At 38.4% G+C, this 15497-nt stretch overlaps 1 protein-coding gene across 1 annotated transcript in view; it reads left to right on the top strand.

Moving 5' to 3' along the window:
* Positions 1-58: 58 nt before the first annotated feature.
* Positions 59-15497, top strand: part of LOC137097890 (protein flightless-1 homolog) — a 53017-nt gene continuing 37578 nt past the window's right edge. Inside the window, exons 1-7 of the mRNA XM_067473262.1 lie at positions 59-211; positions 8857-8967; positions 9073-9144; positions 9369-9449; positions 9576-9661; positions 10352-10513; positions 14843-14946. Of these exons, the coding sequence (XP_067329363.1) occupies positions 149-211; positions 8857-8967; positions 9073-9144; positions 9369-9449; positions 9576-9661; positions 10352-10513; positions 14843-14946 (679 nt within the window). The 5' untranslated portion in view covers positions 59-148. The remainder of the gene's footprint in view (positions 212-8856; positions 8968-9072; positions 9145-9368; positions 9450-9575; positions 9662-10351; positions 10514-14842; positions 14947-15497) is intronic.

Below are 15497 nucleotides of genomic sequence, written 5' to 3'. Positions count from 1 at the left end.
GCGAGTGTGGGCGTGGCGCGTCTCTTGAGTGACGGGCGATATGGAGATGAGGCCCCGCCCCCGCCTCGCCCTCTCTATTTCCAGTCACTGAGGAAGCGAAGGCGGCAGCTGGGCCCTCTCTCCGCCCTTTCCTCCCTCTTCCAACGCCATGGCGGCCACCGGGGTCTTGCCTTTCATCCGCGGGGTGGACCTCAGCGGCAACGACTTCAAGGTAAGTGCGGACGGGGCCTTTAACGCGCGTCCATCGCGCGACAACGCCCTCAAGCCCGGATTCCACCAGACAGGCCTTTGGAAAGCCTTCCTTGAGTTACTGTTGGCTGGAATGTGGCCCTATATCAGAGTAAACGCCTAGGATTCAGTGGGAAATAATAGTAAAATATTGTTTTAAATCATCTCTTTAGGCCTGCTATGTGTATATGTGTGTGTGTGTTTGTGTCTCTGTGTATAATTTGTTTGAAATCCAGTCCATTTTTACTTTAATAATATGTTAATTAATTCTATAACTCTTTCTATCCATCTATCTATCTATTTATGAGATATTTTGGGCAGTCAATTCATATTAAAATAGCCTAGACATAATTTAAAACAAAATAGAAAGAAAGTATTGCAATATACAATGGAAGAAAAGCTATAATAATAATACAGTGCGGATTGTTTTTAAGTCCAGGCCAAGGTCTTTAGGCGCTGCACCCAGTATGCCGATCACCACTGGGACCACCTTGACTGGCTTGTGCCAGAGTCCTTGCACTTCGATCTTTAAATCCTCATATCATGTTAGATTATATTTACAATAAGAAAAGCTATAATAATAATAATAATAATAATAATACAGTGCTGATTGTTAGTACTGATTGTTTTTAAGTCCAGGCCAAGGCCTTTAGGCGCTGCACCCAGTGTGCCGATCACCACTGGGACCATCTTGACTGGTTTGTGCCAGAGTCTTTACAGTTCGATCTTTAAATCCTCATATCATGTTAGATTATATTTATAATAAGAAAAGCTATAATAATAATAATAATAATAATAATAATACAGTGCTGCTTTTCAGTGCTGATTGTTTTTAAGTGCAGGCCAAGGCCTTTAGGCACTGCACCCAGTATGCCGATCACCACTGGGACCACCTTAGCTAGCTTGTGCCAGAGTCTTTGCAGTTCGATCTTTAAATCCTCATATCATGTTAGATTATATTTATAATAAGAAAAGCTATAATAATAATAATAATACAGTGCTGATTGTTAGTGGTGATTGTTTTTAAGTCCAGGCCAAGGTCTTTAGGTGCTGCTGATCACCACTGGGACCACCTTGACTGGCTTGTGCCAGAGTCTTTGCAGTTCGATCTTTAAATGCTGATGATGATGATGATGATGATTATACACATATATGTACCCAAACATATACACACAAAACACATATACACAGACTGGGCCACAGCAACACATGGCAGGGGATGGCTAATGATGATGATGATGATGATGATGATGATAGAAGGATTTAAAATCAAATTGCAAAGAATCTGGCACAAACCAGTCAAGGTGGTCTCAGTGGTGATTGGCACACTGGGTGCAGTGCCTCAAGACCTTGGCCTGCATTTAAAAACAATCAGCACTGACAAAATTTCCACCTATCAGCTGCAAAAGGCCACCTTACTGGGATCTGCACGCATTATTTGCCGATACATCACACAGTCCTAGACACTTGGAAAGTGCCCGACATGTGATCCAATTCAACAGCCAGCAGAGTGTCTGCTGTGGACTCATCTTGTTGTGTTTCACATAATAATAATAATAATAATAATAATAATAATAATAATAATCCAATACAACAGTCAGCAGAGTGATCTTGTTTGCTGTGTACTAATCTTATTGTGTTTCTAATAATAATAATAATAATAATAATAATAATAATAATACATACAGACATACATACAAAGGCTGTGGATTCATCTTGTTGTGTTTCTAATAATAATAATAATAATAATAATACATCACACAGTCCTAGAGATTTGGGAAGTGTCCGATGTGTGATCCAATACAACAGTCAGCAGAGTGATCTTGTTTGCTGTGTACTAATCTTATTGTGTTTCTAATAATAATAATAATAATAATAATACATACATACATACATACATACAAAGGCTGTGGATTCATCTTGTTGTGTTTCTAATAATAATAATAATAATAATAATAATAATAATAATACATCACACAGTCCTAGAGATTTGGGAAGTGTCCGATGTGTGATCCAATACAACAGTCAGCAGAGTGATCTTGTTTGCTGTGTACTAATCTTGTTGTGTTTCTAATAATAATAATAATAATAATAATAATAATAATAATAATACAAACAAAGGCTGTGGATTCATCTTGTTGTGTTTCTAATAATAATAATAATAATAATAATAATAATAATAATACATCACACAGTCCTAGACACTTGGGAAGTGTCCGACGTGTGATCCAATACAACAGCCAGCGGAGTGATCTTGTCTGCTGTGGACTCATCTTGTTGTGTTTCAAATAATAATTATAATGATAAACAATACATGTTTGAACAAGGAGCAAAAAGGAAGTGTTGCAAGTTCCAATGGAAGGAAAATAATAATACCCCCCCCCCCAAATATATTACAATGCATGCACAAAACCACATATATACACAAACACACATATATACACAAATATATACACACAAAAACACATATAGACAGACTGGGCCACCGCAACGCATGGCAGGGGACAACTAGTCATAATAATAAGTGTCCTAGACACTTGAGAAGTGTCCGATGTGTGATCCAATACAACAGCCAGCAGAGTGATCTTGTTTGCTGTGGACTCATCTTGTTGTGTTAATAATAATAATAATAATAATAATATGAAGATGATGATGATGATCATAAATGATACATGTTTGAAAAGTGCAAAAGAAGTATTTTCAAGTCACACTGGAAGAAAAACCAATAATAATAATAATGATAATAATAATAATAATAATAAATAAAATATAACAAGCCATTCGAGCCAATGCCATCAAAGCCAGAATTAAAAAGTCGACGACAGATCCCAAGCGTAGATTTTGCAAGGAAGCAGGCTAAGCAATGCATCGCATCCTCGGCTGCTGCAAGAAAACCACACAGATGGACTACAAGCAGAGGCATAATACCATTACTCTGATCATCCATTGGAACTTGTGCCGCAAATACCATATGCCTGTGAAAAATTGGTGGGATCACAAGCTTGAAAAAGTTACAGACAATGAACACATCAAACTACTCTGGGGCTTCCTCACAATCGTGGAAAAAAACAAAGTATGGATTGTCGATGTTGCAATCTCAGGCGACAGTAGAATTTAAGAGAAACAACTCGAAAAGTTGACATGAGGATTTAAAGATCAAACTGCAAAAACTCTGGCACAAGTCAGTCAAGGTGGTTCCAGTGGTGATCGACACACTGGGTGCAGTGCCAGTGGTGATCGACACACTGGGTGCAGTGCCTCAAGACCTTGGCCTGCACTTAAAAACAATCAGCACTGACGAAATTACCACCTGTCAGCTGCAAAAGGCCACCCTACTGGGATTTGCATGCATTATTCGCCGATGCATCACACAGTCCTAGACACTTGGGAAGTGTCCGATGTGTGATCCAATACAACAGCCAGCAGAGTGTCTGCTGTGGACTCATCTTGTTGTGTTTCAAATAATAATATGATAAATGATACATGTTTGAAAAGGGAGCACATAGGGAGTATTGCAAGTTCCAATGGAAGAAAAAGATAATAATAATAATAATAATAATAATAATAATAATAATAATTACAAACATACGTTATTATTATTATAAATGATATACATGTTTGAAAAGAGCAGAAAGATATTGCAAGTTAAATGGAAGAATAAGCTAATAATAATAATAGTAATAATGATAAATAATGTATGTTTGTAAAGAGAGCAAAAAGAAAGCATTGGAAATTAACAGTGGAAGAAAAATGCTGTAATAATAACAACAATGTTTATGCCTCCAATTAATACTAATGATAATGATAATAACAATCACCACTGAAGGGTAATAATAGTAATAATAATAATAACAACTGTATTGTCGAAGGCTTTCATGGCTGGAATCACTAGGTTCTTGTGGGGGTTTTTTCGGGCTATAGGGCCATGTTCTAGAGGCATTTCTCCTGACGTTTTGCCTGCATCTATGGCAAGCATCCTCAGAGGTAGTGAGGTCTGTTGGAACTAGGAAAATTGGTTTATATATCTGTGGAATGACCAGGGTGGGGCAAAGGACTCTTGTCTGCTGGAGCTAGGTGTGAATGTTTCAACTGACCACCTTCATTAGCATTTGAAGGCCTGGCTGAGTAATTACTATTAGTAATTACTAATAGTAATTACTATTACTACTACTACTGAAGATGCATAATAATAATAATAATAATAATAATAATAATAATAATAATAATAATCCTTCTTTCCTCCCTTAAGTGAGACTAAGAGCAACTCTACATTAGAAGCAACCTATAATATATAAGTATTCAAATAGAATTAAACCTATAGATGTCAAAACAAATCACTTAATCTCAGGTAAAACCATGAAAATGTTTTCAGTCTCCAAGCAAACCCATAAAGCCAAGAATGCGCCCCCACCTTCCCCAAAAGCCATATCCCTTCTGTTTTGGCTTGAAAGAATCCAGGAAGAATGCAGATGTATCCATTCAAGGTTTCTCTCCTCCTTCCTCCAAATATATATTTCGGGTAATTGCTCCAGACTTGTTTCTCTGCTTCTTTGCTTTGCTTGGAGGCAAACATATCCGGAAATTGGATCCATGCCTCCATGCGATGGGATCCTGGGATTTGGAGTATCCCAAGGCTGCTGCATCCTGAACTACAAATCCTAGGATCCCGTCGCATGGAACCATAATAACAGGGGAAAAGTGGTGCCAAACTGTGTTTGTTCTTGCATCATACATTTGTTCCTTTTCGGCCCTTGGACTCATGGGTTGCACAACAGATCCCAGATGTGGGTTTGGTTACGTTTGCGGTTATATTTAGTCGCCGACTCTAGTTGTGATCCAGGAATATTTATGGAGTCATTGGCACACTGTACAGGTATATATTCCAAGATTATTATCATCATCCCAACTTAAAATCCATTACCCCACATCTGAATTTAGGGGCTGACTATACAGGTATAGTCAGCCCCTAAATTCAGACAATGTGGTGTGATGGATTTTAAGTTGGACCAATGGTGATCTTGATCTTGGAATCTATCTGCAGCAACTCACAAACCATAATGTCAGACCCTAAATTAAGATAAATGTATTTCCAGGTGATGCGATGGATTTTTAAGGTGGAATGATGATGTCATTTGTTTGTGATGTCATGGATTTTTAAAGTGGAATGACGATGATGATTTGTTTATGAGATTTTTTTAAAACTGTTTTGTATTGTTGTTTGTTATTGCTTTTATTATTGATGTATTGTGGGCTCGGCCTCATGTAAGCCGCACTGAGTCCCTTGGGGAGATGGTAGCGTGGTATAAATAAAGTATTATTATTATTATTATTATTATTTGAAACACAAGAAGATTAATACTAAACAAACAAGGTCACTCTGCTGGCTGTATTATTATTATTATTATTATTATTATTATTTATTGTTGTTATTGTTGTATTATTATTTCAGAAATATATCTGCAACCTATAATGTCAGCTCCTAAATGCTGATAAATGCTTTTTAAAAGATGGTGTGATATATTTTAAGGTGGGATAATAATAATATTAATAGTGACTCACAAAACACGTCGGACCCTAAATTTGGATAAATGTTTTTAAAGTTGCTGTGATTGATTTTATTATTCCACCTTAAAATCAATCACAGCACCTTTAAAAAAATTATTATTATTATTATTATTACTACTACTACTACTACTACTACTATTTCAGAATATATCTGTAAACTATGTCAGCTCCTAAATGCTAATAAATGCTTTAAAAGTGGTGTGATATATTTTAAGGTGGGATAATAATAATAATAATAATAATAATTGTAATAATGACTCTGCAGCAACTCACAAAACATAATGTTGGACTCTAAATTCAGATCAATGTATTTAAAGGTGCTGTGATTGATTTGAAGGTGGAATAATGCTTATTATTATTATGGAATATGTCTGTAAACTATAATGTCGGACCCTACATTCAGATCAATGTATTTAAAGGTGCTGTGATTGTTTTAAAGATGGAATGCTTATTATTATTATTATTATTATTATTATTTCAGAATATATCTGTAAACTGTAATGTTGGACTCTAAATTCAGATCAATGTATTTAGAGGTACTGTGATTGATTTTAAGGTGAAATGCTTATTATTATTATTATTATTATTTCAGAATATCTCTGTAAACTGTAATGCCAGACCCTAAATTCAGATCAATGTATTTAAAGATGCTATGATTGATTTTAAGGTGGAATGCTTATTATTATTCTTATTATTTTGGAATATATCTGTAATTATTGTAATGTTTATTTATTTATCTCCCCCAAAGGGATTCAAAGCAGCTTGACATAAATTTCCAATTCGAAATACACAAATATACAAACATTATTAAAACATTCAGTCAAAATCCGCTGTAATGTCAAACTCTAAATTCAGATAAATGCCAGTAAAGGTGATGTGATTGATTTTAAGGTGGAATGATCATCATTATCAACTCAGAATACATCTTCAAACTTTAATGTCAGCCTCAAAATGCCAACTAACGTTTAAATAGTGATGTGATGGATTTTACGATGAGATAATAACAATCTATATAAATAAAAATGTAATGTTTATTTGTGGTATTAACATAACTCAAAAACCACTGGTCGAATTGACACAAAATTTTGACACAATAAACCTAACAGTCCAACAAGTGTCCATCACCCCTAAAGCACACACACACAAAACCCCAGCAGAACAGACTTAAAAACCCAAAAGATACACCATATATACATATACACATACATTCATATACATATGCACATGCACACATTCATACACACACACATACACATATATATGCTTAAGCACACACAAATATACACACACATAGATATACATATGCACATATATACATATACACATGCAGACACAAATATACATATATACACACATACATATACACATACATACACACATATATACACACAAATATGCATATAGACAAGCACATACATATACACAATATGCATATACATGTATAAATACATGAATACACGAATATATACACACACATATCTACACACACACATATCTACACACGCACATATACGCAAACACACATATATACACAAATATTTATTTATTTATTTATTTACTGCGCTTATATACCGCAATTCCCAGCCCTTTAAGGGCGACTCATTGCGGTGCACACATAAACACATATATACACACACAAAACATATATACACAGACTGGGCCACAGCAACACGTGGCAGGGGACGGCTAGTATCTAATATAATAATAAGTACAATAAAATATAAGACTCCAGCAATACATGGAGCGAGAGTTGCCAGATGTTCAAGCTGGGTTTAGAAAAGGTAGAGGAACGAGAGACCAGATTGCCAATATCCGCTGGATAACTTCTGCTTCATTGACTATTCTAAAGCCTTTGACTGTGTGGATCATAATAAATTGTGGCAAGTTCTTGGAGGGATGGGCATCCCAAGCCACCTTGTCTCTCTCCTGAGGAATCTGTACAAGGACCAAGTAGCAACAGTCAGAACTGACCACGGAACAACAGACGGGTTCAAGATTGGGAAAGGCGTACGGCAAGGCTGCATACTCTCACCCAACCTCTTTAACTTGTATGCAGAACACATCATGCGAGGATGTGCGGGGCTGGATGAATGCAAAGCTGGGGTGAAAATTGCTGGAAGAAACATTAACAACCTCAGATATGCAGATGACACCACCCTGATGGCCGAAAGCGAGGAGGAGCTGAGGAGCCTTCTAATCAAGGTGAAAGAAGAAAGCGCAAAAGCCGGGTTGCAGCTAAACGTCAAAAAAACCAAGATTATGGCAACAAGAATGATTGACAACTGGAAAATAGAGGGAGAAACCGTGGAGGCCGTGACAGACTTTGTATTTCTAGGTGCAAAGATTACTGCAGATGCAGACTGTGGCCAGGAAATCAGAAGACGCTTACTTCTTGGGAGGAGAGCAATGTCCAGTCTCGATAAAATAGTGAAGAGTAGAGACATCAGACTGGCAACAAAGATCCGCCTAGTCAAAGCCATGGTATTCCCTGTAGTCACCTACGGATGTGAGAGCTGGACCTTAGGGAAGGCTGAGCGAAGGAAGAGAGAGGCTTTTGAGCTGTGGTGTTGGAGGAAAGTGCTGAGAGTGCCTTGGACTGCGAGAAGATCCAACCAGTCCATCCTCCAGGAAATAAAGCCCGACTGCTCACTGGAGGGAAAGATACTAGAGACAAAGTTGAAGTACTTTGGCCACATCATGAGGAGACAGGAAAGCCTAGAGAAGACAATTATGCTGGGGAAAGTGGAAGGAAAAAGGAAGAGGGGCCGACCAATGGCAAGATGGATGGATGGCATCCTTGAAGTGACTGGACTGACCTTGAGGGAGCTGGGGGTGGTAACAGCCGACAGGGAGCTCTGGCGTGGGCTGGTCCATGAGGTCACGAAGAGTCGGAGACGACTGAACGAATGAACAACAACACAATAAAATATAATATAATAGTCCAAGTTAAAATATAATCAAATACGTATTAATATGTTTAGAATAAATATTAAAAACCAAATATAATACAGATAATAAATATAATACTAGCAATAATATTAATAATGTTATGTTTCTCTTTAGGGCGGTTATTTCCCAGAGCATGTCAAGTCTATGACCAGTTTGCGGTGGCTGAAGCTGAACCGGACCGGACTTTGTTATTTGCCGGAGGAATTGTCCTCCCTTCAGAAACTGGTAAGGAGGCACTTAAAGTGGTGTCAAACTGCATTTATTCTACAGTGTAGATGCACCCTATAGATATTTTTGGCAAGCATTTTTGTCTTGTTTGTTTACAAACAGGAGCATCTCTCGGTGAGCCACAACAGCCTCACGACTCTCCATGGGGAACTCTCTGGACTCCCTTGCTTGCGGGTAAGTTTGGAATAACAACAACAACAATTCACTTACGGCCCCAAATGCTGATCTCTTCCAATCCCGTGACCTCCAGTTTTTTTCAAGAGTTCTTTAGTTGTGTCTTTCTACAGGCAGAATGGGGTTGGACTAGATGATCTTTTGGGATCCCTTCCAACTCCTCTTCATTGATGTCGGCTCTACGTTTTGGTGCTGTAAAAATAACCGTTGCATTTTCGATTTAGGCCATTGTCGCCCGAGCAAACTCTTTGAAGAACTCCGGGGTTCCTGATGATATTTTCCAACTCGATGATCTTTCCGTCTTGGTGGGTTGCCTTGCTTTGCTTTCCATCTCGCCATGTGTATTGAATGATGCTTTTGCATTTGCATTATTGGATTTAATGACTTGTAAACTACTTTAATCTTATTTAATTTGTATTTATTTTGCCCAGGACTTGAGTTACAACCAACTGACCGAGGTGCCTCGGGAGCTGGAGAATGCCAAGAACATGCTGGTGCTCAACCTGAAGCAGAACAGGTGAGCCAGGAGTTGTGGTTTTGCAAGGTCTTTGGGAGTTGCAGTTTGGCAAGATCTTTAGGAACTGTAGTTTTGCAAGGCCTTTGGCTTTTGGGAGTTATACTTTTGCAAGGCCTTTAGGAGTTGCTGTTTGGCAAGATCTTTAGGAACTGTAGTTTTGCAAGACTTTTGGCTTTTGGGAGTTGCAGTTCTGCAAGGGCTTTGGCCTTTGGGAGTTGCAGTTTGGTAAGATTTTTATGAACTGTAGTTTTGCAAGACCTTTGACTTTTGAGAGTTGCAGTTTTGCAAGGACTTTGAGAGTTGCAGTTTGGCAAGATTTTTATGAACTGTAGTTTTGCAAGACTTTTGGCTTTTGGGTGTTGCAGTTTTGCAAGGCCTTTGAGAATTGTAGTTTTGCAAGGCATTTGGGAGTTGCAGTTTTGCAAGGTCTTTGGGAATTGTAGTTCTGCAAAGCCTTTGGACTTTGGGAGTTGCAGTTTTACAAGGCCTTTTGGCATTATAGTTCTGCAATCCTTTGGCCTTGGAGAGTTGTAGTTCTGCAATCCCTTTGGCCTTGGAGAGTTGTAGTTTTGCAGTGCCATTGGCCTTTGGGAGTTGCAGCTTTGCAAGGTCTTTGGGAATTGTACCTTCTGGTGGCCCAGACTTGCCTTTTGGCGTAAATGGGATGCCTCCGGTCCCTTTCCCCTCCAGCATCGACAGCATCCCCAACCAGCTCTTCATCAACCTAACCGACCTGCTTTACCTGGACCTGAGCGACAACAAGCTGGAGAGCCTCCCGCCCCAAATGCGGCGCCTGGTCCACCTCCAGACCTTGATCCTGAATAACAACCCGCTTCTCCACGCCCAGCTAAGGTGAGGGAAGGGCTGGGCACACCTGGCAGACCACTCAGGTGGGAGGAGGGGTTGGCCAGCCAACCAACCAGTAGGCTCAAATAAAAGGACAGGTCAGTCTCCTGACAGATCAAAGGAGAGGTCAACTGGGCGACAGGTAGAAGCATGGGCCAGGCAGCAGACTTATAGACTCAGGTAGAAGACGGGTTGGCTGGGCAATGGACTCCGGAAGAAGGATAGTTCGGCTAACTGGCCAATGGACTCAGATCAAAGGACATGGCAGCTGGTCGGTGGCCTCAGATCGGAAGAAGGACCAGCCAGCCGAAGGACTCAGGTAAAAAGACAAATTGGGTGGCATCAGGTTCAGGTAGAAGGATGGATTGGCTGGCCAGTGGACTCAGGTAGGAGGACAGGTTGGGGGAACTTTGGGCTCAGGTAAAAAGATGCATCAGCTGACTAATGGACAGGTTGGCCAACAAATGGATAAAAGAACCTGGCCAGTAGATTTAGGGAGAAGGACAAGTCAACCGGTAGAAGCTGGCAGACAGGTAGGAGGATGGGTTGGCTGGCCAGCAGATGGGTTGGCCCATGGACTTGTATAAAAGGACAAGTTGGATAGGTTGGGGACTTGGATAGAGGGACAGGTGATTGGACTTTGAGCTCAGGCAATAATAATAAGAACAAAAATAATAGTGGGCTGAGTGAGCTCAGGCAAAATCATCTCAGGTAAAAGGACAGGTGAATGGACTTTGAGCTCAGGTAAAACAATAATAATAATAATAATAATAATAATAATAATAATAATAATAGACTCAGGTGAAACAACAGGTGAATGGCGTTTGGGCTCAGGTAAAACAATAATAATAGACTCTGTAAGCACAGGTGAGTGGACTTTGGGCTCAGGTAAAACAACAACAACAACAACAACAACAGACTAAGTTAAAAGAACAGGTGAATGGTGTTTGGGCTCAGGTAAAACAATAATAATAGACTCTGGATGCACAGGTGAGTAGATTTTGGGCTCAGATAAAACAGTAATAATAGACTCAGGTAAAAGAACAGATGGAGTTTGGGCTCAGATAAAATAACAACAACAACAACAGACTAAGGTAAAATAACAGGTGAATGGAGTTTGGGCTCAGGTAAAACAATAACAGACTAAGGTAAAAGGACAGATGAATGGAGTTTGGGCTCAGATAAAACAATAACAGACTCTGAAAACACAGGTGAGTGGACTTTGGGCTAAAAGGACAGGTGAATGGGCTCAGATAAAACAACAGCAACAATAATAATAACAATAGACTAAGGTAAAAGAACAGGTGAATTGAGTTTGGCCTCAGGTAAAACAATCATAATAATAAATTCAGGTAAAAGGAAAGGTGAACGCAGTTTGGACTCAGGTAAAACAACAATAACAGATTAAGGTAAAAGGACAGATGAATGGAGTTTGGGCTCAGGTAAAATAATAATCGACTCTGGAAGCACAGGTGAGTGGACTTTGGGCTAAAAGGACAGGTGAATGGGCTCAGATAAAACAACAGCAACAACAATAACAACAACAGACTAAGGTAAAAGAACAGGTGAATGGAGTTTGGACTCAGGTAAAACAATAATAATAATAAACTCAGGTAAAAAGACTGGTGAATTGAGTTTGGGCTCAGGTAAAACAGTAATAATAACAGACCAAGGTAAAAGGACAGGTGAATGGACTTTTGGCTCAGGTAAGATAATAATAATAATAATAATAATAATAATAATAATAATAATAATAATAATAATAATGATGATGATGATGATGGAAGGTAGGATGGGTGAATTGACTTTGGACTCTAATAATAATAATAATAGTAATAATAATAATAGTAATAGTAATAATAAGCTCTTGTAGAAGGATAGGGGAATTGACTTTGGGTTCAAGTGAAAGAATGGGTTGGCTGGCCGTGGGTCTCTGCCATTTCCTAGCAAGGTGCAACGCTTCTCCTCTCTGGCTCCCTTGCACCAGAACATCAAATGCAGGCTGCTGCGCATTATATTAAATCATAAAATATATTTATTATGCTGTGCATTATATGTTCAATTAGAAGGATTATGCATTATACCACACATAATATTAAATTAGGAAACGACTTTGCACCCGCCTCTCTCCAAGGCTCACAACCTATAACTAAAACCATTTAAAAGGCAGATTGAAAACACATTGAGTGCAAACCATTCTTCATTCAAAGCATCCCATTCCAATACAAATGTCAATTTAATATTCATGGTTTAAAACAGGGTGTTCTTAATGATACTTAAATTCATTCCAGTAGGTTTTGTGGTGTATGTTTTTAACCTTGATTTTGTGGATAGTTCAGTGCTGTGTTTAACATTTGTCTCTGGTGTATTTTTCAAGCTGTGATTCCTTTGAATTGGGGAAAAAACCGGGATAGAAAGAAATATAACAATGGCAATATTGCCCCATGGAGTAGGATTTAATCTGAATGAAGTCATCCATCTGATGAAAAAAAAGCAAAAAGACTTGCAATAATAATAATAATAATAATAGACTCCAGTAGAAGGGCACTGAATGGCCTTGCAGCTTCAAAGCCTGGCTGCTTCCTGCCTGGGGGAATCCTTTGTTGGGAGGTGTTTGCTGGCCCTGATGTGGGCGAAACGTCAGGAGAGAATGCTTCTGGAACATGGCCAAACAAGCCCTGAAATCTCACACCAACCCAGTAATTCCCACCATGAAAGCATTCAATAACACAGAATAGTAATAGTAAAATAATAATAATAACAACAATAATGGACTCAGGTAGAAGGTCAGGTGAAAGGACTTTGGGCTCAGGTAATAATAATAATAATAATGTAATAATGGACTCAAATAGAAGGACGTGAATGAACTTTGGGCTCAGGTAAAACAATATAATAAATAATAATAATAATAATAATAATAATGAAGTTGAGTAGAAGGATAGATGAATGGACCTTGTTGTTCAGGTAACAATTAAAACAACAATAATAATAGACTTTGGTAGAAGGACAGGTAAATGGACTTTTTGCTCAGTTAACAACAATAATAATTATTATTATAGACTTCGGTAGAAGGATAGGTAAATGGACCTTTTGCTCAGGTAACAACAATAACAACAACAACAACAATAATAACAATAATAATAGACTTCGGTAGAAGGGCAGGTAAATGGACCTTTTGCTATAATAATAATTATTATAGACTTTGGTAGAAGGATAGGTGAATGGACTTTTTGCTCAGGTAACAACAACAATAATAATAGACTTTGGTAGAAGGATAGGTGAATGGACCTTTTACTCAGGTAACAACAACAATAACAATAATAGTAGATTTTGGTAGAAGGACAGGTAAATTGACCTTTTGCTCAGGTAACAACAACAATAATAACAACAATAACAAAAATAATAGACTTTGGTAGAAGGATAGGTAAATGGACCTTTTGCTCAGGTAACAACAACAACAACAACAACAATAGTAATAATAGACTTTGGTAGAAGGACAGGTAAATGGACCTTTTGCTCAGGTAACAATAACAATAACAATAACAATAATAATAGACTTTGGTAGAAGGACAGGTAAATGGACCTTTTGCTCAGGAAACAACAACAATAATAATAACAATAATAGACTTTGGTAGAAGGACAGGTAAATGGACCTTTTGCTCAGGAAACAACAACAATAATAATAACAATAATAGACTTTGGTAGAAGGACAGGTAAATGGACCTTTTGCTCAGGTAACAGCAACAATAACAATAACAATAATAATAGACTTTGGTAGAAGGACAGGTAAATGGACCTTTTGCTCAGGAAACAACAATAACAATAACAATAATAATAGACTTTGGTAGAAGGGCAGGTAAATGGACCTTTTGCTATAATAATTATTATAATAGACTTTGGTAGAAGGATAGGTGAATGGACCTTTTGCTCATGTAACAACAACAATAATAATAACAATAACAATAATAGACTTTGGTAGAAGGACAGGTAAATGGACCTTTTGCTATAATTATTATTATAATAAACTTCGGTAGAAGGATAGGTGATTGGACTTTTTGCTCAGGTAACAACAACAACAACAACAACAACAATAGACTTCGGTAGAAGGATAGGTGAATGGACCTTTTGTTCAGGTAACAATAATAATAACGAACTTAGGTAGAAGGACAGGTGAATAGACTGGGCTCAGGTAAAATAATAATAGTAATGATGTAATAATAGATTCAGGTAGAAGGACGAGAATAGACTTCAGGCTTAGGTAAAATAATGGTAATAATAGTAAAAACATCAACAGCAATAGTCATAACATGTTTGTCCTCTCTTCCAAAATGGAAGGCAATTGCCAGCCATGGTGGCCTTGCAGACGCTGCACCTTCGGAATACGCAACGCACCCAAAGCAACCTCCCTACAAGTTTGGATGGATTGGTCAACCTCTCAGGTCAGCCATCAAAGGATTTGGGGAAGGAGCCCAGTTTGGGGTCTCCGACAGTATTGTGCTAATGAGATATCCTGTTAATTGCATACACTTGCAGGGTGAATTCGCTAATTGAGTTCAACAGACATGTTCTGCTAACAACTATTATAATGGCTTGAAAATGTGAAAGGGATCCGGTGGATCCTCCTTCTCTGGAGGCTTTTAAGCAGAGGCTGCATGGCCGTCTGTCAGGAAGGCTTTGGCTGTGTTTTTGGCAGAGGGGGGTTGGCCTAGGGGACCTTTGGGAGTCTCTTCCACCTCTAGGCTCTTAGAATCCTAGAGTTGGAAGAGACCACAAGGTCCATCCAAGCCAACCATAAAGTAAAACACCATCCAATCCCTCCTGACAAATGGCCGTCTAACTGCTTGAAAAACTCCAGAGAATGAGACTCAATCATTATTATCAAAGACAATTGTTATAGCATCCTATAGTTGGAAGAGACCCCAAAGCCCATCCAGGCCAACCATAAAATAAAACATCCGATCCCTCCTGACAGATGTCCATCTAACTGCTT

This window comes from Anolis sagrei, chromosome X, assembly GCF_037176765.1.
Source record: "Anolis sagrei isolate rAnoSag1 chromosome X, rAnoSag1.mat, whole genome shotgun sequence".
NCBI classification, from domain to species: Eukaryota; Metazoa; Chordata; class Lepidosauria; order Squamata; family Dactyloidae; genus Anolis; species Anolis sagrei.
Note: the sequence above shows the minus strand (reverse complement) of the source record. Positions and strands in the feature narration are given on the sequence as shown.